This window comes from Callithrix jacchus, chromosome 1, assembly GCF_049354715.1.
Source record: "Callithrix jacchus isolate 240 chromosome 1, calJac240_pri, whole genome shotgun sequence".
In the NCBI taxonomy this organism is placed as follows: domain Eukaryota; kingdom Metazoa; phylum Chordata; class Mammalia; order Primates; family Cebidae; genus Callithrix; species Callithrix jacchus.
Window position 1 is genome coordinate 111,240,924 of NC_133502.1, and position 24,346 is coordinate 111,265,269.

Sequence of the window (24,346 nt, forward strand, 5' to 3'; positions counted from 1 at the left end):
GTCCATTTATTCTTTGTGCTGGGACACTATGCTAAGGCAGAAAGAAGGCTCTGTGAAAATAAACACAGTTACCTTTCTCCTCAGAGAAAAGGTAGAACTGATTTCAAAGAAGATAGAGATGATTTCAGGGCAAGACACTGAGGGAAGACTTGCTCAGGGAGTGAATCTTAGTTGGGTGAATGGGTGGGGAGATTTCAATAGGTAGACAGCCTGATACTTAGAAAAGGCATTAGCCTTTATGTTCTGCTGTGGAAAAAAAAAAGAAAGAAAATACATACCTTGTACAGTTTTATTTTTTGTGACAGGGTCCCAGGCTGGAGTGCTGTGACACGAACCTCTGCTTCGCAGGTTCAAGTGATTCTCATGACTCAGCTTCGTGAGTAGCTGGAATTACAGGTGCCTGCCACCATGCCCGACTAATTTTGTATTTTTAGCGGAGATGATGGGATTTCACCCTGTTGGCCAGGTTGCTCTCAAATTCCTGACTTTGAGTGATCTGCCAGCCTTGACCTCTTGAAGTGCTGGGATTACAGGCTTGAGCCACCGTGCTTATCCGAGCTCATACATGCTCATTACTAAGCAGGAAAGAATGAAAATAAATGAATTAAACATTGAATTCGTGTAATTGGGAAAAGGACATCAAAATAACCCATGGAATGCAGAGGACGGGACAAAGTAAACAACATAAATGAAAGCCTGAGAAAACTTAAACAGAACTAACTAAAGAATGAAAAAGTTTGGACAAGTACGAATTTGCAATACTAGAAAATCTGAAGGTGTGGAGAAAGTACTTCTAATCTCCAAAGTGGGAACATAGGAGGTTCCAACTCCAAAAGAAACCGGAAAGAAAATCCTGAGGAAATTTGGCGTAGGAAAAAAAAAGTTCAAACGAACAACAATAGCTGAGGAATCATCCTCTCTCATTGCAAGGGCGAAAAGCTGAGTTTTGTGGTCATATTAACCGGCGCACAAAAACCAACCAACTTTGGCTTTGCAAAAGGTTGTTGAATGCAAATGAGTAATTGCCAGTCTGTCTGGCAACTATGCCTGGCATAGACATTTCACCATTCACAGGTATTTGTGTGGATCTGTTCCTCATTGCTTGCTTACCTTGTTCCAATGGAAAAACACTGAGGTCAAATTAGTACAAATTCTAATTTAATGACCAAGTGTTATACAGATTAGATTGAAGCAAATAAAGCCCAGATGAGTGCTTTGTACATAGTAGGCACTCAGTAGGTTTTTGTTTATTGAATACAAAGAATTACTGTTTTGTCATTTTTGTTTGTTTCTTTGTTTTTGAGACAGAGTCTCACTCTGTCACCCAGGCTGGTGCAGTGGCACGATCTTGGTTCACTGCAGCCTCCACCTCCCGGATTCAAGAGATTCTCCTGTTCAGACTCCTGAGCAGTTGGGACTACAGGCTTGCGCCCATGCCCAGCCAATTTTTGTATTTTTAGTAGAGGTTTTGCCATGTTGGCCAGGCTGGTCTCGAACTCCTACCCTCAAATTATCCTCCTGCTTTGGCATCCCAAAGTGCTGGGATTACAGGCATGAGCCACCATGTCTGGCCTTTGTCACAGTGAAGATTGAAATGTTTAAGGGCTCTAGAATGTACAACTGAGGGGGAAATGATAGGCATGTGTCATGGGTTTTATTGTATTCCCCTAGGAGATATGTTGAAGTCCTACTCCCCAATACCTCAGAACATGACCTTACTTGCACATAGGGTCTTTGCAGACATAATTAGCTAAGATAAGGTCATAGTGGATGATGTCCAGCTCTTAATCCAATATGACCTGAAAACATAGGGGCAGAATGCCATGTGACAGTGAGGCAAAGATTGAGCTTACACAGCTGCAAGCCAAGGAACACCAATGATTGCTGGGGACACTAGAAGCCAAGAGAAAGACACAAAGCTGGTTCTCCCTAGGGACCTTGAGAGAGAATAACCCTGCCTGCACCTTGACTGTGAATTTCAGCCACTAGAACTGTGAGACAATAACTTTCTATTGTTTCAAGCACCCTAGCCTGTGGTAATTTGTTACTGTAGCTCTAGAGAACTAATGCATCTTGTTTCCAAGAAATATATATATATATGTATATGTGTTTGTATGTTGCTTCACACTATGTGCTACCTAGATGAGAACAAAAGAAAAGAAGCGTTTATGTTTGAGAAGTCATGACCAGGATTGTAGTGTGACAAAGAGAAGGAAGGTGCATCAGTTATCTACTGCTATAAAAATCCACTTCAGGCCAGGTGTGGTGGCTCACACCTGTAATCCCAGCACTTTGGGAGGCCAAGGCTGGAGGATCACTAGAGTCCAGGAGTTTGAGACCAGCCTGGGCAACATAGTGAGACTTCTGTACCAAAAAACAAACAAAACAAAATGAACAAAATTAGCCAATGTGGTGGTATGCACCTGTGGTCTCAACTATTTGGGAAGCTGAGGTGGGAGGATTACTTGAGCCTGGAAGGTCGACACTGTAGTGAGCGGTGATCACACCACTGTACTCCAGCCTGGGTAACAGAGCAACACTCTGTCTCAATAAAGAAAGAAAGAAAGAAATATCCTGGCCAGGTACGGTGGCTCACACCTGTAATTCCAGCACTCTGGGAAGCCAAGATAAGCAGATCACTTGAGGTCAGGAGTTCGAAACCAGCCTGGCCAACATGGTGAAACCCTATCTCTACTAAAAATACAAAAATTAGCTGGGCATGATGGTGTTAGCCTGTAGTCCCAGCTACTTGGGAGGCTGAGGTACGAGAATCGCTTGAACACTTGAACCCAGGAGGCAGATATTGTACTGAGCCAAGACCATGCCATTGCACTCTAGCCTGGGTGACAGAGTGAGACTTTGTCTTAGTAGATAAATAAATAAATAAAATACAGAAATTAGCTGGGCGTGATGGTGCACACCTGTAATCCTAACTAGAGGCAGAGGTTGTACTGAGCCAAGATCATGCCATTACACTCCAGCCTAATTGACAGAGTGAGATTCTGTCTCGATAGATGATAGATAGATAGATAGATAGATAGATAGATAGATAGATAATAGATAGATGATAGATAGATAGATGATAGATAGATAGATAGATAGATAGATAGATAGATAGATACAAATACAACAGTTATCTAGGCATGTGATGCACACCTGTAATCCCAACTACTCAGGAGGCTGTGGCAGGAGAATCTCCTGAACCTGGGAAATGGAGGTTGCAATGAGCCAAGATCGCACCACTGCACTCCAGCCTGGGCATCAGAGCAAGATTCTGTCTCCAAAAAAATTAAAACAAAATAATAAATATATAGGGGAAGAATGTTCTAGAGAGAAAAAGAACAAAGGCAAAGGCCCTGAGGGAGGAGTGCTTGAGTTTTCAAAGAAGCCATTCTGCCTGAAACAGAGAGAGCAAGAAGGAAAATAGCGGGAAAGCTCAGGGAGTTAGTAAGGGTCCAGACCCTACAGGGCCTAGCAAACCACCGTGGCAAATGATATTGTCCAAAAACAGCCACGATGCCAACTCCCAGTCCATGAGCTCATCTTCGACACTTCTCCAAACAAGAGGTGAGGTCCCTGTCCCTCCATCTTTAACTGAATAGGCTTCTATGACTGTTTTACCAATTGAGTATGGTGGAAGTGATGTTATGTGACTTCCGAGGCTAAGTCATAAAAGACAAAGCAGCTTCTGATTTATTCACTGGAGCACAAATTTTGGAAGCCTTCAGCTGCCACATGGGGAATCTGACTGCCCTGAGGCCACCAGGCTCTAAGGAAGTACAAATTAGCCCATATGGAGAAACCACTTAGGTGCTGAGATGACTTGGAGAGAGGAGTGCTTTATTCTCTAGGTGTCCCAACTCTAGCCATCTGACTGCACTTGCATGAGACACCTCAAGCCAAAACCATATAGCTGAGCTTTTCCTAAATTACTGAGGCACGGAAGCCATGGGAGAAAATAAAGTGATCATGGTGCTTTTAAGTAATGCAAGTGAGAGAGGAAGATTACTTGGGCTTGCATGTCATAGATGATGAGAGCTAGTTGGATTCCAAATACAAATATTTATTTTTTGGAAATAATCCCAAACTTACAGAAGAGTTGCAAATACAGTACAAAGATTCTTTTTTTCTGAACCATTTGAGATGCCCATCATTCTTGAATACTTTATTTTTTTATTTTCATTATTATTGTTTTTTTAATAGAGACAGGTTTCACCATGTTGGCCAGGCTGGTCTTGAACTCCTGACCTCAAGCAACCCACCCTCCTCGGCCTCTTAAAGTGCTGGGATTACAGAAGTGAGCCACTGTGCCTGGCTCTTGAATATTTTCATGTATGTTTCCTACAATGACATTTTTGTATAACCACAATATAACTTTTAAAATAAGAAAAAAGTCACATGACTAACATTTAATCAGACCTTATTCAATTTCCCCCAAATGTTCCACTAATGTTCTTTATAACAGAGGTTATGAAATCATACAGTACATTTTAGTTGTGTGATTTTCCAAAATCACATATTGCTTTTAGTTTGCATGTCTTTATTCTCTTTCAGTTCTCTTTCAATCTGGAGTAATTCCTTAGTCTTTCCTTGGCTTTTATGACCTTGACACTCTTTTGTTAATTTTTTTTTAACTTCCCATATTATTCCAATGTAGTGACCTTGACACTCTTGAAGATTGTGGGAAGGTTATGTTGTAAAACACCCTCTTTGAGTTTATCTGATGTTTTCTCATTATTATATTCAGCTTATTCATCTTTGGTAGAGAATATTACAGAAATAGTGCTGTGATTTTGTGATGTTCTGTTAGATGGCATATGATTTTAATGTGTTGAATATTGATGGTGCTAACTTTGATCACCTAGTTAATGTGGTGTCTGCCAGATCTCTCCATTATAAAGTTACTCTTTTCCCATTTGTAGTTAATAAGTATTCTAGGCTGGGCACAATGGCTCACACCTGTAATCCCAACACTTTGGAGGCTGAGGAGGGAGAATTGCTTGAGGTCAGGAGTTTAAGACCAGCTGGGCAACAATTAAAAAAAAAATTAGCTGAACACGGTGGTCCAGCCTGTATTCCTAGCATCTCAGGGAGTGGGTTGAGCGGGGTGCTGAGGTGAGAAGATCGCTTGAGCCCAGGAGGTCGAGGCTTCAGTGAGCTATGATCATACCACTGCATTACAGCCAAGGCAATGGAGTGAGACCCTGTCTTAAAAAAAAAAAAAAAAAGGCATTCTGTGAGAAGGTAGATGAAGTTGAGACTTTGTAAATACCTCATCTTTCATCAAACTTTAAATTTACTCTCTTACCTTACATTTAATTACGTGGTTTCTTATTTTATTAAATGGGTTATAAGCCATTGTTGTTATTATTTATTTTCATGTTCAAATCATTTAAGATTTGGCTAATGGAATCTCTTTCATGTCAGCTAGCATCTGTGTCCTTTTGGCATGTCCCCATTTCTCTTTGTGCAGTTCTTTATTTTCTGGCATAAGAAGGTCCAGGTTCATCTTGTACTTCCTAGACCCAGCAACACATTGAAACTGCTGAGATCAATCATTTCTCCAAGAATTCCTGGTTCCCTTTAGTGGATTACAGAATTTAGAAACTCAGGTCATGCATTCAGTGTGCTCATTACTATTAATGTGTTGCTGCTTTAAAGTCCTCTCAGAGGACAGAGCTAAGGAATATGTAAATATGTTTGTATTCGTTTACACACACCTTTACATCTACATTTATTTCTGTGTTTATGTGTGTACTATTGAAGCCATGAGTTTACATTGACACCTTCGATTCTGATCTAATACTCTAGGATTTATTTTAATTTTTTCCCTTTCATCCTTCACTACAATCCTAGTCTTGTCTTCTCCTCATACACTGAAGCCACCAATTTTTATTTTATTTTGAGACAGGGTCTTACTCTGTCACTCAGGCTAGAGTGCAGCAGCATGGTGATGGCTTACTGCAGCCTCGACCTCCTTAGCTCAAGTGATCCTCCTGCTTTAGCTTCCCAAGTAGCTGGGACTACAGGCACATGCCATCACGCCCAACTAATTTTTTATTTTTATTTTTATTTTTATTTTTATTTTGGAGAGACAGCGTCTTGCTATGTTGCCCAGGTTGGTCTGAAATACCTGGGCTCAAGGGACCCTCCCACCTCAGCCTCTCAAATATTGGGATTACAGGTGTGAACCTCTACATTCAGTCTTCTTTTATTCTTATCTACCTAACACACAGTAACACATTGCTTCTGGATTTTGAGTGTCTCTAACAGACTCTCATGTCTTTCATGTATGCACATTTACGATCAATCACCCTGTGTATACCCAACCTTCCATCACCACTGCCTACCGTCCTCCCTCCACTTGGGTTACAGAATTCCATGCCGACCACTCATCAGCCCCTGATATGTGGACATGCTTCTCATCTTGCTGGGGCTCTGACACTCTATGCTGGACCACCCCCTCCACAGACATCCTTCTTGCCACTTCTGGGATCTGACGTCACAGGACAGACTGCTTATCGCTATGAGCATTCTACTCACCCTGCGCAGGCTCCAAAACCCTGAGCCACACTGTAGTGCCCTCCACATGGAGACATCTTCCTCACTTCATTCGGATTCTGTCACTTGTGCTGGGCAGCTCTCCTCTGCAGATGCCCTCTTCTTGCATATGTTTTAAATGTAGACCCAACAGGAGTCTCTGGTGGATTAGGTGGATCAAAGTGGAGGAAAAGCAGAGTTTTCTCCTGAGCTACTAGGAGAATAGAATTATCATTAACTGAGATTGGGAAGACTATAAGAGAAACAGGTTTGGGTGAAAATATTAGGGTTGTTTTGGAATAAGTTAACTCCAAGATGCCTGCTGGACATCCAGGCAGAGAGGATAAGGAAGCTGGCAGATGTATAAATGTTGACCACATGGTAGAGGTCCAGGCTGGAGATATAAATTTGAGAGTTGTCAATATATTTAAATTTATGAGATGGTATGAGTTCACTGAGGAGTAACTTTAAATAGAGAGAAGTCTAAAATCTGAGTTCTGAGGTTCTCCAACATTTTGAGTTTGGAAGCTGTGGAAGAAACATTGAAAGAGAGGGAGAGGCCAATTAGGAGGAGAACTGGGTGAGTACGGTGTCATGAAAGTCAACTGAAGAACATGTTTCAACATGAGTATGATTAAATGAGTCAAATTCTGCTGATAGGTAGGACTGAGAACTGATTGAAAATTACTTTTTAATTGCCAAGGAAACACATTATTAAATAAATTACATTTCATTAACAATGTATAGATTTAAAAAATGAGGATAATTTTGCCCAAGATTCCATAACTATTCAGCAGCTAAATTAGTGATTTCAAAATGTACTGGATGAATATAGGAAATGCTTTCTCTCAGGAGAAACTTACGGGAGTAGAATTCAAATTATCCAGACAAAGATGTTAGAGAAAGAAGAAAGATAGGAACAGAACAGAGGAGGTAACTCAGATGCTACAATGTCATATTTTTTTAACACTTTGCAAAAGAAACAGAAGAGGGAGCTTTAGAACTAAGACAATTTTATTACAACATTCACTTGGAAGGATAAATAAGAAGATCTGAGAAAGCAAGCCCTAAGAAAAATGGACAACGACGAAGCCTGTACAATAAGAAGAAATACTGACACATACCTTAGTCTATTTTGTACTGCTATAACAAAATATTGAGACTGGGTAATTTATAATAAAAAGGAAACTTATTTGCTAATAGTTCTGGGGGCTGAGAAGTCCAAGATCTGAGTGCTAGCATCTGATGAGGAAGAGAGAGGCAGGGTGTGGGGAGGGAGAGAGAGAGACAGAGAGAGACAGACAGAGAGCATGCCCGAAAGTCCCTTTATTAAGGCACTAAATCCACTTAGGAGGGTGGAGCCCCATGGCCCAAATTATTCCCAGAGCCCACTTCCCAACACTGTCTCAATGGTATAAATTTCAATGTAAGTTTTGATGGGGACAAATGTTCAAACCCATGGCAGCACATGAGTAAAACAGAATAGAAAGCCCAAACATTTTGAAAAATAAGAAAACCAAAAAATAAATTTAATGGCATCTGGAAGTATAATAAATAATAAAGATGCCATCTCAAATCAACAGAGAAAAAGCAGACTTTCTTAATAAATAGTCCTATGATAAATGGGTAGCCAGTGGAAGAAATTACAGTCTGTCTTAGTCTGTTTTCTGTTGCTATAACAGAATACCTGAGACTGGGTAATTTATAAAGAAAATAAGTTTATTTAGTCATGATTATGGGGGCTGGGAAGTCTAAGAGTGTGGTGCCAGCATCTGGTGAGGGTCCTCATATACTACATCATAATACAACAGAGGGCACCACATGGCAAGAGAACAAGAGCATGTCAACCTCTCAGGTCTCTCTTCTTGTAAAGCCACCAGTCCCATTATGAAGGCCTCGCCCTGATGACTTTATCTAATCCTAATTACCTCCCAAAGGCCCCACATCCAAATGCCACCAATCTATAAATTTAGGAGTTACATTTCCAACACATGAAATTAGGAGGACATGTTCAAACCAGAGCACCATCATATTAGTTTTTCCACTGTAAGATGAGTTCCAGTGGATCAAAGATCTAATTTTTTGAAAGAAGTAAAGCTATCTAAATTCTAGAAGTTATGATAAATTTTTTCTATAATCAAGAAATTGAAAAACAAAAAAATAAAAACAAACAAAAAAAAGGAATTGAGAAAACTTTTCTAACTCAAAATCCAGGTGCAATAAAGGGAAGGACCAACATTTGAAGTATACAAAACAACAACATTTTTGCATAGCAAAACACATCATAAGCAAAATAAAAAGATAAATGACAAACTGGGAATTCAATTTCCAATTTCTGTCATAGACAATGGGTTAATGACCAGTGATGTGTTCTTTCAGGGAGTGGGGGTCAGGAGCGTGTTATTGCATTTGCCAATTTCCATAGAGTAAATACTCCCACCATAGCCAATGTTAACTTAATAATGTAACATCAGCTGCACTAATGCTACATCAGCTGGACTACAAAATTCCTAAAAATTTAACAGTCAGCACTTGCAAGCTGGCACTAGCCAGCTCCAGCACACTGCTGCAAATATCCCTAATATATGATGGGCTTCTAAAGATGGAGAGGGGAAGGAAACCCAGCCTATGGAAAATAGGCAAGAGATACAGTCACTTTGCAGTACCCACACACACACAGAAAATCAAGGATCCTTAAATATGTGAAAAGATGTTGAATCTTACTACTCAGAAGATAAATGCAAATTAAAACTAAAATGAGATACCATTTTTCAACTATCAGATAGGGAAAAATCTCAAAGTTCGACAATACAATGTGTTTCCAAGGCAGTGAGGAAAGAGGTACTCATATTTTGCTAGTGGGAAGGCAAAAATGGTATTATCCATGAGGAGGGTGTCAGCCTCAAGTATGAAACTGAGGTAAAATTAGTATAAATCGAAAGTCTATCAGGGATAAATTTGCGTACTTTAACTTGGGAGACATATGTGCAGGTTCCCCTGAAATATATGCTCCAATTAGCAGCAGTCACAAGTGAGTTTTGAAAGGAAAATATGGGGTGGTTCCTAAATTGAACATAAGCTATTGATTGGCTATACATTGTTCTTTATATCACTAATCCCATGAACATGAAGATAATGGGTGAGGGCCACATAGTGCAATTGTGATAGCATTTTAGGTAATATATCAGCTAGTCTGGAAACTACAAGGAAGGAGAGAAAAATCTAAATGCCTTTAAGCAGTCCAGGTGCAGTGGCTCACGACTGTAATCTTACCATTTTGGGAGTCTGAGGCAGGCAGATCACTTGAAGCCAGGAGTTTGAGACCAACCTGATCAACATGGCAAAACCCATCTCTATTAGAAAATCAAAAATTAGCCAGGTGTGGTGGTGTGCACGTGTAATCTCAGCTACTCGGGAGTCTGAGGTACAAGAATCACTTAAACCCAGAAGGCAGAGGTTGCAGTGAGCTGAGATGGCATCACTGCATTCAAATCTGGGCCACAGACTCTATATCTCAAACAAACAAAAAACAGAAAAAGGAAAAAAAATGTCTTTAAGTAGCTACCCTGGTTGGGTAGAGGATGACACCTGAGAAGAGGGGCAGGCCTGTGATTGAACACTCATTCTTTTTTCTTTTTTTGAGACAGAGTCTTGCTCTGTCACTCAGGCTGGAGTACAGAGGTGCAATCTCAGCTCACTGAAACTCCACCTCCTGGGTTCGTGATTCTCCTGCCTTAGCCTCCCGAGTAGCTGGTATTACAGGTGTCCACCACCATTCCTGGCTAAGTTTTGTATTTTTAGTAGAGATGGGGTTTCACCATGTTGGCCAGGCTACTCTTGAACCTCAGGTGATCCACCTGCCTTGGCCTTCCAAAGTGCTGAGATTATAGGTGTGAGCCACTGAGTCTGGCCTAAAGACTCATTCTCATGTCTCTCTGGGCCTAATAAATTTCACATACCTCACATTCTTCAGAATGCTCTGAGCTACTTTCTTTCTCAAGGGAAATTTGGCAATATCTAGCCAAATTTTATATACCACTTATCAATTGATCCATCTATCTCAAAAATACAAAAAAGACATATACATAAGGTTATTCAGTGAGCACTACTTTTAATAGTAAGAGACCAGAAATATCCCAAAGTTCATTCAGCACAGAATGATTGAATAATCTGAGATTCATTAACATGGTAAAATACTATGCACTTGTAGAACCCATAAAAAGTATCTCTGTGGCATGATCACCACTGAAAAAAGTAGAGTGGCCAAAAATAAAGGTAATATCCTACCATTTAACTAAAGGGAGAAGAGGATATGGACATATATTTATAGTTACATTTTTAAAACAGAAGAGCAAGCCAGGCACGGTGGCTCATGCCTGTAATTCCAGCATTTTGGGAGTCTGAGGCAGGCGGATCACCTGAGCTCACGAGTTGGAGACCATCCTGGGTGGCATGGCGAAACCCTGTCTGTACCAAAAATACAAAAATTAGCTGGGCGTGGTAGTGTGTACCTGTAGTCCCAGCTACTCAGGAGGGTGAGATAGGAGGATGGCTTGAGCACAGGAGACGGAGAAGTAGAAAAATAAAATGAAAATGAACAGCAACAAAAAACCCTGATTACCTCCAGGAGGAGAAGGGAATAGAGCTGAGGCATAGGAATGGAAGCCATATATCTTTGAAGATTTCACTTTGTTAATTATGCGGTAAGATTTCCCTTTCTTCTTTCTTTCTTTCTTTCTTTCTTTCTTTCTTTCTTTCTTCTTTCTTTCTCTTTCCTTCTTTCTTCTCTCTCTCTTTCTTTCTTTCTTTCTTTCTCTTTCCTTCTTTCTTCTCTCTTTCTTTCTCTTTCTTTCCCTTCCTCCTTCCTTTCTTTTATTTTTCTTTCTTTCCTTTTTTTTTTGAGACAGGGTCTCACTGTGTCACCCAGGCTGGAGTGCAATAGTGCAATCTTGGCTCACTGCAACCTCTGTTTCCTGGGCTCAAGTGATCCTCCCACCTCAGCCTCCTGAGTAGCTGGGATTATAGGCGCACACCACCATGCCCAGCTAATTTTTGTGTGTTTTGTAGAGAAGGAGTCTCACTATGTTGCCTAGGCTGTTCCCAAACTCCTGAGCTCAAGCTGTCCACCCACCTTGGCCTCCCAAAGTGCTGGGATTACAAGTATGAGCCATCTCGTCTGGCCTATTTTCTAAAACACTTTAAAAAGCAACCCCAGGCTGGGCGCAGTGGCTTATGCCTGTGCCTGTAATCCCAACACTTTGGGAGGCTGAGGTGGGCAGATCACAAGGTCAGGAGTTCGAGACCAGTCTGGCTAACATGATGAAACCTCGTCTCTACTAAAAATACAAAAAGTAGCCAGGTATAGTGGTGGGCACCTGTAATCCTAGCTACTCGGGAGGCTGAGGCAGGAGAATCACTTGAACCCGGGAGACGGAGGTTGCAGTGAGCCAAGATCATGCCATTGCACTCCAGCCTGGATGACAAGAGCAAGACTCTGTCTCAAAAAAAAAAAGAAAAGGAAGCAAGCAACCCCTAAAAGTCAAAGGCAAAATAAAACAAATGAATCTGGTTGTGTAGTGACCGGTTCTATTTTTATAAATTGTGACTGCTCTCTGATTAGCTCATAGAAATCTAAGTACAGCTAGTGGCTTCCTTTGGAATGGAGGTCACTTGTGTTCTGAAGTTTTTTCTCTTGGAATTTTCTAGAAATCTTCACATATCTATTTTTGGCATTCCATATAGATGGCAAATACTGTAGCCTGGTCCATAGAGCATAATTCCTTGGTTATTCTCTCTCAGCCTTGGGCATTGCTTCTCCTCTGATACTGAACATCCCCCACCATAGCACTGCCTTGTCTCCAGAAATGAGACATCATTTTACCCTAATAACATCCCTTTAATTCTGAGGCTGTGGGCCCTTCAGGGCCTTTCTACTCCAGATCCCAGGTATAATGTGCTACCAGAAATAAAACAAGCTGTAAAGTATTTTAAAAAGGTTTAATCTGAGCCAATATGTGTGACCATGGCCCCTGGAAACACAGCCTCAGAGCAGTCCCGAGAAAGTTAGCCCAAGGTAGTTGGTTAGTTTGGTTTTAGACATTTCAGGGAGACAGGGGTTATGGGCAAAGACAAATCAATACATGGAAGATATATATTGGTTTGGACCACAAAGATGAGATATCTTGAAGCAGGAGCTTACAGGTCATAGGTGGACTGAGACGTTATTTAGTTTGCAATTGGGCTGGGCACAGTGGCTCACCCCTATAATCCTAGCACTTTGGGAGGCCAAAGCAGGAGGATGGCTGGAGCCCAGGAGTTCAAGACCAGCCTGAGCAATGTAGTGAGACTCTATCTCTACGAAATATTTAAAATTAGATTGGGCCAGGCACAGTGGCTCACGCCTGTAATCCCAGCACTTTGGGAGGCCGAGGCGGGCGGATCACGAGGTCAAGAGATCAAGACCATCCTGGCCAACATGGTGAAACCCTGTCTCTACTAAAAATACAAAAATTAGCTGGGCATGGTGGTGTGTGCCTGTAGTTCCAGCTACTTGGGAGGCTGAGGCAGGAGAATTGCTTGAACCTGGGAGGAGGAGGTTGCAGTGAGCCGAGATTGCGCCGCTGCACTCCAGCCTGGTGACAGCAAGACTCCATCTAAAAAAAAAAATTAGATTGGTGTGGTGACAGGTGCCTGTAGTCCCAGCTACTTGGGAGGCTGAAATGGGAGGATCACTTGAGCCTGGGAGGTCAAGGCTGCAGTGATCACACCACTGCACTCTAGCCTAGGTAATGAAGCAAACCCTGTCTCAAAAAAAAAAAAAAACTTGTTAAAGGAGTAAAGGTTTGTCTAAAAAATTGAAGTCAGCAGAAAGGAACATTTAAGTCAAGGATGTCTGGGTCAGAGTGACCTGCAGGGCATGTGACTTAACTCTCCTCAGGCACAGCCTCAGGTCCTGTTTATAATTTGGTATTTTATTTTCACAAAGAGTCCCTCTTGCTAAGTCTTATGGTCTCTATTTTAACATGAATGCTGTGCATTTGTTGTGTCTAAACTGCAAAAGTGAGGGGATAATGAGGCACGCCTGACCTCCCATCCTGTCATGGCCAGGGACTCAGTTTTTCAGATTTCTCTTGGGCAAGAAAGCATCTAATCCATTGGTTGGGGAAGCTTAGGGTTTTATTTTTAGTTTTCAAAAGTAATCATATACTCCCATGAGGGTAATACTCCTCCTTGAAATTCAAGAGTTTCCTGGATCACAGGATTTGCAGTTACACATAGCTGGGTTTGACTTTCACAGGCTGGGTGACCTTGAGCAAAGTAATTAACCTCTTTTAGCTTCACAAGCCTACATTTATGAAACAGGGGAAGGATTATACCTACCCTATGGGGTTGTTGCAAGATTGAAATAAGATTATGTACATGTCAAAAGACAAAATTACAGCAAATTTAAAGATCTCAGCTGGTTTTATTTGTGATTGTAGAGTTGAACAACACTTCTTTTTGTAAAACAGAGTAAGTGTTCCCAGGAGCTGAGCAGGGGCTGGCTTACAGACAGGAAAGGTGAAGAAAGCAGAGGCAAAGAACAATGTGTATTAGGCATTTCAAAGTTGCCTTCCTGTGAGGTGGAGACAGAACAATAGAAAAATTAGTTAACGCAGGGCGTGGTGGCTCACACCTGTAATCCCAATACTTTGGGAGGCCGAGGCGGGTGAATCACGAGGTCAAGAGATCGAGACCATCCTGGTCAACATGGTGAAACCCCGTCTCTACTAAAAATACAAAAATTAGCTGGGCATGGTGGCGCATGCCTGTAATCCCAGCTACTCAGGAGGCTGAAGCAGGAGAATTGCCTGAACCCAGGAGGCGGAGGTTGCGGTGAGCCGAGATCGCGCCATTGCACTCTGGCCTGGGTAACAAGAGCGAAACTCCGTCTCAAAAGAAAAAAAAAAGAAAAATTAGTTAACATCAGGTTACTGCAGGCTACTTCTATTAGGTAGGGATTAAAGCACAGGGCACTTCATTATCCTGGCAATTGAAGATTGCCCTATTTGGAAAATAGGCTGTTATCTCTTTCTTCAGATTTCTAGGAAGGTCAGATAACAACTTAGTTTGGGTTTGGTGACATGGACATGGAACTTCAGCGTTTGGTTTTTAGCCTGATCTGCTGGGGCCTAGTGCAGAAACTTAGTCCAAATAATTTTTATTCAGCATGTATAAAATGCTAGGTACATACTAGTTGCTCCCTCTTTTTTTGCTCTGCTTATTTTTTCTTCTTTCTTCCCAATTTCTTCAATATAATAAGTGTTATTTTAAAAAAGCAAAAGATAATGTAAACCTGTAGACAATTTTTAAAAATATCTGTCTCTTTTCAGTCAATATTTGCAACTCCTACCTCATCAAATATTCTCTCACAGCAGAATAAGGTAGCAAAGAAATGAAATGCAAATTAGCCTAGGGTAGCTGAGTCCTTCTCCTGGTTTCATCACTAATTAGCTCCACAGACCCCGGCAAGCACTTGACCTTTCTGACCCACACTTGTCTGAACAGCACAAGGAAGATCAGACCTGTCTCAGAGGGGTGGTGAGGCTCCCTATCATTATGTAAATGGAAGGCCTTGTCTACAAATAATCTCTTCAGGCAAATTGCATAATTTGACATTAAAATTATCCCTCTCTTTACTGCACTCTCCCATCTTTGGCTCCAGGTTTTAAAGACTGCTATTAAAAGACAAATATGTTAGTATATTAACATATTATCATCTAGCAATAACTTTTTAAAAGTTAATTAATCAAATTAGTCATAGCAGACAGCAGAACCACGATGCTTTGGGCACAGGGAGGTTGGGATTTGAATGGGATGGGAATGGAATCCAGAATACTCTGGCTCTCAGCTCTAGATGCTCTCAAAGAAAACTCCTGAACATAAAGTGGGGGAAGAAGGAGGCTCCAGACAAATCCCGCCCTCTTTGCAGTTTTGCTTCAGGCTTGTAATTCACTTTTCCTGAGAATGGCATGGAAAATTGTGGATAAGCAGGTGAAAAACCATTCTTACCAAGTGTGGAGGGAAAAGAAAAGGTTTTGTTTTGAGACAGTCTTACTTTGTCTCATGTTTGCCCTAGTCGTGCAAACATGACTCACTACAGCCTCAGTCTCCTGGGCTCAGGTGATTCTCACCTCGGCCTCTCAGAGTACCTGGGACCCCAGGTGCATGCTACAACACCCAGCTAATTTTTTAATTTTGTAGAGGTAGGATCTTGATGTATTGCCCAGGACAGTCTCAAACTCCTGAGCTCAATCTGCCTTCCTAGGCCTTCCAAAGTATTGGGATTATAGGTACGAGCCACTGAAGAAAGATACATTTTTAATCTGAGAAATACAAACTCCTTTACATTATCAGGCCCAGAGAGGCATTAGGATGTAAAGGCAGTCACTGTCTCACTCCTTCTCTAGCTAAATAATGATCTCTTGAAGTCTCTTGCTATGCAGGCTCTAGACTAACTAATGCCAATTAGCCAAAAAAAATGCCATACACCCTATATTTCAACAAAGTCTAGCCAATCACTAACCAATGTTATTTCTGTAAACCAATGAGAATTCTGATGAATGACTTTTGTAATTGCCCCCCTCCTGATTCATCTTTTATTCTTTAAACACCTGAGTCTCTCTTTTTGTTCTTGGGAACACTCCCCAAAGCAACTTGAAAGTGTGTCCCAGGCTGCAGATCTCAATCTTGACCCCAGTAAACTCTCTATATTAATTTTGCCTCAGCTTCTTCCTTTTAGGTGGACACAAGTGTTAATTGGCAAGCAAAAAAAAAGAAGAAGAAAAAAGAAAAGAAAAAGGAAATTAACTCTTTTAGAAGTTAGGCTGGGCACGGTGGCTCACACCTGTAATCCCAGCACTTTGAGAATTGAGGCAGATAGATAACCTGAGGTCAGGGGCTTGAGACCAGCCTGGCCAACATGGTGAAACCCCATCTCTTTTTTTTTTTTTTTTTTGAGTCGGAGTTTCGTTCTTGTTACCCAGGCTGGAGTGCAATGGCGCAATCTCGGTTCACCGCAACCTCTGCCTCCTGGGTTCAAGCAATTCTCCTGTCTCAGCCTCCCAAGTAGCTGGGATTACAGGCACGCACCACCATGCCCAGCTAATTTTTGTGTTTTTAGTAGAGACGGGGTTTCACCTTGTTGACCAAGATGGTCTCGATATCTTGATCTCGTGATCCACCCCCGCTTGGCCTCCCAAAGTGCTGGGATTATAGGCGTGAGCCACTGCGCCTGGCCTTAAATTTTTTAAATTGCCAAATAAAAATTGTATATATTTATGGTGTCCCACATGATATTTGATATACATCCACATTGTGGAATGGCTAAATCAATCCAATTAACATGTACATTACCTCACATTTCTTTTTTGTGTGTGGTGAGAACACTTAAAATCTACTCTCCTAGCAATTTTCTAGTATACAATACATTGTTGTTAAACTACAGTGTCCATGGATCTCTTGAACTTTGCCTGTGGCAGGAGCCACCACACCCCGCCTCCTCTTTCTCTTTTGTGTTTCTTTCTTGTTTTTCCTTCTTTTGAGACAGGGTCTCACTCTGTCGCCCAGGCTTGGAGTGCAGTGGCGCGATCTCGGCTCACTGCAACTTCCATCTTCTGGGTTTGTGATTCTCCTGCCTCAGCCTCCTGAGTAGTGGGGGTTATGGGTTAGCCACCACGCCTGGCCTCCCTTTTGTGTCTCTTTTACTCTTCCTTGACCTCCTGCCCCTAATCCTGTCCCTCCCTCTGTGTGCTCTTAGAAAATGACATCTGATCACCCAAGCTACAAGTCCTGCATGCTCAGCATTGCTGCCAAGTGGGGTCTTCCTAAAATGCAGATCTGCTCGAGTCATTCTCCTGCTTAAAATTTCTGCATTCCCTGGATCTTTGGGGAGAAAGATAGCTTGGTATTCTTTTTTTTTTTTTTTTTTTGATACAGAGTCTTGCTCTGTCTCCCAGGCTGGAATGTAGTGGCACAATATCAGCTCACTGCAACCTCTGCCTTCTGGGTTAAAGTGATTCTCCTGCCTCAGCCTCCCAAGAAGCTGGTATTACAGGTGCCCACCACCATGCCTGGATAATTTTTGTATTTTTAGTAGAGACGGGGTTTTGCCATGTTGGCCAGGCTGATCTCGAAACTCCTGATTTCAAGGTAATTCGCCTGCCTTGACCTCCCAAAATGCTGGGATTACAGATGTGAGCCACTGTCCCTGGCCCCAGGCCCTTCATTTTCTGACACTGCCACATTCTCCTTCCTTCCAGCCTCCCACACTGCTGGCAGGGCCAAGGGAGTTTCATGCCCTTTTACCTTCCATATCTTATGCCCTATATCTGATCCCCCTGCTCCCCTTCATCTCACCAACTTTTATTCATCTAGAGTCTTACCTTCTGGGAAGCCTTGTCTATTCTTTTCTTAGTCTGATTAGACATCCTTTCTCTGTGTCCCTAGCAGACTCTGTTCATACTTCGTGGCATTTGCTAGATTACATTGCAATAACAAATTCCAGTCTGCTTCTCCATCTTTAGTTTTTCTCAACATGTGATTTGTGGACTCCTTGTTTCAGAATCGGAGAGTTTAAACACAAGCTCCTGGGACGTACCCCAGACCCACCAACTCCGAATCTTTGCAGGGCAGAGCCTAGGAGACTGCATTTAAAAAATTTCTCAGCCAGGGGTGATGGCTCAAGCCTGCAATTCCAGCACTTTGGGAGGCCAATGCGGGCAGATTGCTTGAGCCCAGGGGTTCAATACCAGCATGGGCAACATGATGAAACCCCGTCTCCACAAAACAACAACAACAAAAACAAAAATTAGCCAGGCATGGTGGCTCACGCTTGTGGTTCCAGCTACCCAGAAGGTTGAGGCAGGAGAATTACCTGAGCCCACGAGGTTGAGGCTGCAGTGAACTGAGACCACACCACTGTACCCCAGCCTGGGTGACTAAGAGAAGTCAAGTTTAAGAGCCACTGCGCTAGACATGAAGTAGTCATATTTTCTTAGACCTTTAGCATCTACTATAAGCACACAGAGAATGGATTCTGAATGAAAGAGTCTAGAGCTTGAAAGGGAACTGAAATTTAAAAATAAAAATTAAAACGTGTGAAATGAGCAGCATAACGTTGGACTAGAAGGCGAGTATATCCTGTTGAGATTCCAGTTGCCAGCAGGCGGCGCTGTGTCAATACAAATGCCTTCACCTGAAGGGCGGAAGAAGACGAAGTTTGGTTGATTTACTGGAATTCAAGCCTCAAAAACTGCGTAATTGGATTTATGTTTTCTTACTCAGTTTGTCTGCATTGTCCTACTTGTATGAATACATTGATTTTTTTTTTTTTTTTTCATCTAGCCCAGGACAAAGCTGAGTACATTGATTTCTGAAGGCATGAAGTTTTAGACAAGAAAAGCCGTGAAAGGAGGCTGTTGGCAGCGGGTTGCTGGGCAGGTAACGAAGTAGAGGGGAAGGAAATTAGCAATTACCCTTATTTCCATCCTCATGAGGGAACGGTGCTCCCTGCCAGCACTGCCTGTTGTGAATTACCCAGGCATTCAAATGAATGTGTCATTTCAGCGAGAGGGTGGAGCCATCCTGTAATTTCTGTTAGTCATCCAGTTTCCTTTACGTGTTGTCGAATGCCTACGTGAGTAACCTTTGAATGTCGTTTCTCTCCCGAACCAAGGTCTGAAAGCCCGAATCTTTCTTCTGGGCTGAGTACTTTATTCTCCTGAGATGTGGGAAGTAGGCCCAGCAAAAGCCTTGGGCCCCACCGACAGCTCCTCCTCCCCGACCTGCCTCCCGCTCTGCACCAGGGCTTCCCTGTGCTCAGAACTGATAGAGCTGGCCTGGCCTCTAGGCAAAACAATCAGGCCAGGCCAGAGCTGGAGGCTAAGCGGGTTTCCTCCCGACAGAACAGAGCTTTCAGCCAGAGACCTTCAAGGGGGGAGGCAGGAGGAGGGTTTGCAGCTTTCCCAGCTCTGGGCAAACAGTGGTGGAGAGGAAGAAGGGGGAGGAGGCGGGACCGCTACTCTCCACATAGACCCAGTGTCACTGAAGGGGCGCTCTTTAAAGGCGTCACACAATTTAAGAACAGTGCATGGAGGAAATAACCATTAAGTTCTGAATGTCCAAGTATAAATGAAATGGAAGTGCTTAAAAGTAATAAGAAAGAAGCTGCAGTTCCTCTTTTCCTTCCTTGAAAAATCAAATGCAAAAGTCATCAGGTGCGGGGTCAAGCAAGGTAGGCAGCTATAAGTGGGGTGGAGGTGAGCTGTGGTGGTCAGAACCTGACCACGATTGCATTCAGGGGCAGGCCAGGCCAGGCCAGGCTGTCAGAGCTCAAGTTACGGTGAGGGGTGTCCCGGCAGAAGCAATCTGCCGTGGGGTGTTGGAGTCCCAGTGGGGAGAGAAAGGTATTGCCAAGGCCGTGTATGTAAATGTATAATATTAGGGATAATGAGAGCAAAGCTTCTCGCTGTTAGAGGAGTTAACAAATCATGCCTGTAAATCCCACTACTTTAAGAGACTGAGGCGGAAGGATTGCTTGAGGCCAGGAGTTTGAGACCAGCCTGGTCAACATAGGTTGATCCCGCCTCTACAGATACTGAAAAACAGGATTAGCTGGGCGTGATGGCATGCACCTGTATGCCAACTCAAGGAAGGAGGCTGAGGTGTGAGGATCACTTGAGCCCAGACTGAGGCCATACTACAGCCTGGGCAACTGAGCAAGACCCCAACTCAAAAAAATAAATTATGGACAGACAGAAAACTAGAATGAAACCTGTGTTGGGTTGGAATGAGAAGTATTGTTATGAATTCATGGTTTTCAATAAACAAATAAGATCCATATTTTATTACATATGTGGAGAAACATAAGTGTACATATATGTATGATTGTGTGTATATGTGTACGTACATCCTTATAGTCCCTACTTCTGTGTCCCGAGAGGGCCTGAGATTGATGATGACCAATACTGGTTTCTATTTATTTTATTTTTAAAAAAATAGAGATGGGTTCTTGCTCTGTTGGCCAAGTTGGTCTTGAACTCGTGGCCTCAAGCAATCCTCCCACCTCAGCCTCCCAAAGTGCTGGGATTATAGGCATAAGCCACTGTGCTTGGTCTCAATTCTGGTTTCTGTTTTTGTGGGTTTTTTGTGTGGGTTTTTCTTTTTCTTTTTTTCTTTTTATTGAGATGGAGTCTCACTCTATCACCCAGGCTGGAGTGCAGTGGCATGATCTTGGCTCACTGCAACCTCCACCTCCCTGGTTCAAGCAATTCTCCTGCCTCAGCCTCCCAAGTAGTTGGGATTACAAGCACCTGCTACCATGTCTGGCTAAGTTTTGTATTTTTAGTAAAGAGGGGGTTTTGCCATGTTAGCCAGGCTGGTCTCGAACTCCTGACTTTAGTCCACCTGTCTTGGCCTCTCAAAGTGCTGCAGTTTCAGGCATGAGCCACCATGCCTGGCTTCAATCCTGGTTTCTAAATATCATTCTTCACTTACAGGAACCAAGATCCCTTAAGAGAAATGGTTGATTCTAAGGGTTAATAAAGAAAAAGTAAAAGATGAGTCTGGGATAGCTTCTGGTGCCAGAAAGTAAGAAAGTGCCCAAAGAAGGACACTGTAACCAGTTTGAAATGTCCTGCTGGCCAAATCTGAGACAATCTGAGCATCAAACTTAATAATGATGGTAATATAACCCACTGATAGTAATATACCCATTGGATACTTTATAATTCATGAGTCCCTATTGATGTACAGTGATAAGATTAATTTTAAAGAGGAATGGAAATGTACACATTCTAAGTTCTTCCCTACAAAACATTTATTTGTTACAATAGGAAAAAGAATAACTTCACAGCCAGGAAGCACAGAGGATGCCACCTTAATGAAATGATTGAAGTTAACATCATTAATAATAGAACATATTGAAGTGTGGATCCAATGAGAAGAACACATGACTTCTTTTGTATTTCTGTCAAAGATACATAACCCGAATCTAATCATTAGAAAACATGGACAGACCCAAGTTGAGACACATTTTGTAAAACAATTAGTCTGTAACTGCAAAAGAGTCAAAAAAGTCACAAGAGTCAAGAAAAAACAGGAACTTTTCCCAGTTGAGGGAGACTAAAAGAGCTGTGACAAGTAAATGCAACACATGATTCTGAACTGCACTCAGTTGCTATAAAGACACTACTGGGACAGTTAGTGAAACCTGAATGAGTGTGAGAATTATACGGTAACAATGCATCAGTGCTACTTTCCTGATTTTGGTAGGAAGAGTGTCCTTGTTTATAAGAAAATGCTGAAGTATTTGGGGGCCACAGACACCATGTTGGCAACTTAATCTCAAAGAGATGAGGAGAAAACAGTTTTTGTTCTAATGTTTCAAATTTTCTATAAATCAGATGTTGTTTGGAATAAAAATATACTGTTAAAAAAATTAAGAGAAAGGTTAGGCCGTTGGTGGGATGGGCATCAAAGTAGCATGGAGAGGTGAGACTTGAGTTTGCCAGAAAGGAGCAGAAGCATATTCAGTGTGGGGGGAGCACCCTGGGCAGAGCAGAAGCATTTCCGGTGTGGGGGAGCACCCTGGGAAGAGCAGAAGCATTTCTGGTGTAGGGGGAGCACCCTGGGCAGAAGCCCCACCATCGGAAGAAAAATGGCAGGAATTGGGAGGAAAGTTACCCCTGCTCACCTGGCACAAAGGTTTGTATTAGAAAGAGGGTAGCCATGTAATTTATCATACAATGTGTGTACTTTTGAGAATGAAAGAGAGCACTGTTAATAATTACATTTGGTCTTCAGCATGACCTCTTAAGGAAAAACAAAAAATATGTAAAGAGAAAAAAACAAACTGCTTTTAAAAATTCTATTTTGACATGAGCACAACATGACTATTTGGAAAACTGCCCTCAGCAAACTGGGATATGTGACCCCAGCTAGAATTCAACAAGAGATCAGGAAATTTAGGGGAAATGGAACCAAATTGTAGAGGTTTGAAATGAAAATGGTCTTGCCTTCTGATCAGTAGTATATAAATAAAATAAAATAAAAATGGTCAAATGTCTTGAGCTTTTCTATGTTCTCCTCTTTACTCGGCCTCACGGTGGCATTTGGTACAATCATTTTCTACGTACTCTCTTCCTGTCTTTGGTGACCCCATATTCTCCTGGTTTTCCTCCCCTTACCCCGGCACTGTTCAGTTTTCTTCACCTATCTGTATCCATCTTCTGCTATTCAATCTCAGATGGTTTAGTTCTTCAGGGATCCATTCTGGATGCTCTTCTCTTTTGTCTCTATAATCTTTACCTGTTGGTTTTAAAAAATTATTTTTATCTTTTTATATTACATTTACTGGTTTGATTTTTTTTAACCAAGAGAACTGGCTCTGATCATTTGTTTAATTAATTAACTGATTAATTTATAGAGACTGGGTTTCCCCATCTTGCTCGGGTTGGTCTTGAACTCCTGGGCTCAAGCAGTCCTCCTGTCTTGGCCTCCCAAAGTACTGGGATTACAGGTGCGAGTCACCATACCTGGCCCTACTACCCTTTGGTTTAATGTTCTGTGCTGATTCCCAAATATGTGTCCCCAAACTCTCTCCCATCTGACCTCCTAGCTTCAACATTTTACTGCCTACTTGACAGTGACATTTGGAGGACTCATAGGTTTCTCAAGTTAATGTATCAAAACTAGAGCTAGTGAGTTATTGGAGTAGCTGGGGTAGGGCACCACCCACTATCTAGTCCCTCTGCAGTTCTGCAGTGGGCCTAATACTCTTTCCTCTTGGGCCTTAATATACTCGCATCTCAGTTAGAGGGTGTTGAGGTAGTTTGTCTGCCTCCTCAGGTATGATGGTTAATTTTATGTGTCAACTTGACTGGGCCATGGGATGCCCAGCTATTTGGACAAATATTATCCTGAATGTTTTGTGTTTTTGTATTAGATTAACATTTACATTGGTAGACTGAATAAAATAGATTGCTCATTCTAACACTGGTGGGTCTCATCCAATCAGTTGATGGCATGAATAGAACCAAAGGCTGACCTTCTTCCAAGTAAGGGGATTCCTTTTTCTGTCTGCCTTCAAACTAGAACGTTAGCTTTTTCCTGCCTTGGATTCAAACTGGAGCATTTGTTCTTCCTGGGAAGTGAGCCTGCCAGCCTTCAATCAGGCACCATATCCATCAGCTCTCCTGGTTGTCAGGCCTTAGGACTCAGATTAGAATTAAACCATTTGCTCTTCTGGATCTCCAGCTTGCTGACTCAGCCTCCAGATATTGAGACTTGCCAGCCTCCATAATTGCATGAGCCAATTTCTTATGATACATCAGATATATTATATATATCATTACTATACAAATAATAAACATGTATATTATAATCTCACACACACACCCTGTTGGCTCTTTTTCTGGAGGACCCTGACTGATATACTCAGGTTTCTGGTCACAGCAGGGAGCACGATCTTGCCAGAGTCTTGTCAGGGACGCACAGGTCACTGATGAAGGCTGATTCTCCTTCTAGTATGGCAGACCTGCTCTAGAAGGTGCTGGTCAAGCAGTGGTAGTCAAGTCCCAGATCATCCCAGGGATTATTTTACACTTGGCAGTAACTCTTTGATATTCACAGAATTGGCCTGTGAGGATGGGGCGACTCAGAGGAGGTCAAGAAGCAAGCTGTCCCAGTGATGACTGAGGTAAGGAGTCCAAAGACCGAAGGGTTCATCTTGGGTGGAGTTGGAAGTGTGGTTGCAACAAGAGTGGTG

At 42.2% G+C, this 24,346-nt stretch overlaps 1 protein-coding gene and 1 long non-coding RNA gene across 3 annotated transcripts in view; both read left to right on the plus strand.

The window, feature by feature from the left end:
• LOC144582048 (uncharacterized) overlaps nucleotides 1–2,391 on the plus strand; it is a 3,440-nt gene extending 1,049 nt beyond the window's left edge. The window contains exon 2 of the mRNA XM_078368455.1: nucleotides 306–2,391. Coding sequence (XP_078224581.1) covers nucleotides 306–384 — 79 coding nt within the window. The 3' untranslated portion in view covers nucleotides 385–2,391. The remainder of the gene's footprint in view (nucleotides 1–305) is intronic.
• LOC103793066 (uncharacterized) overlaps nucleotides 1–22,636 on the plus strand; it is a 23,483-nt gene extending 847 nt beyond the window's left edge. The window contains exons 1-3 of one of the 2 annotated variants that reach the window (XR_013533834.1): nucleotides 18,754–18,836; nucleotides 18,925–19,020; nucleotides 21,414–22,636. This is a non-coding gene — a long non-coding RNA (uncharacterized LOC103793066). Of the gene's footprint in view, nucleotides 1–18,753; nucleotides 18,837–18,924; nucleotides 19,021–21,413 lie in introns of those variants that run through there. The other variant, XR_013533840.1, reaches the window with a different exon arrangement.
• The last annotated feature ends 1,710 nt before the right edge of the window (nucleotides 22,637–24,346 follow it).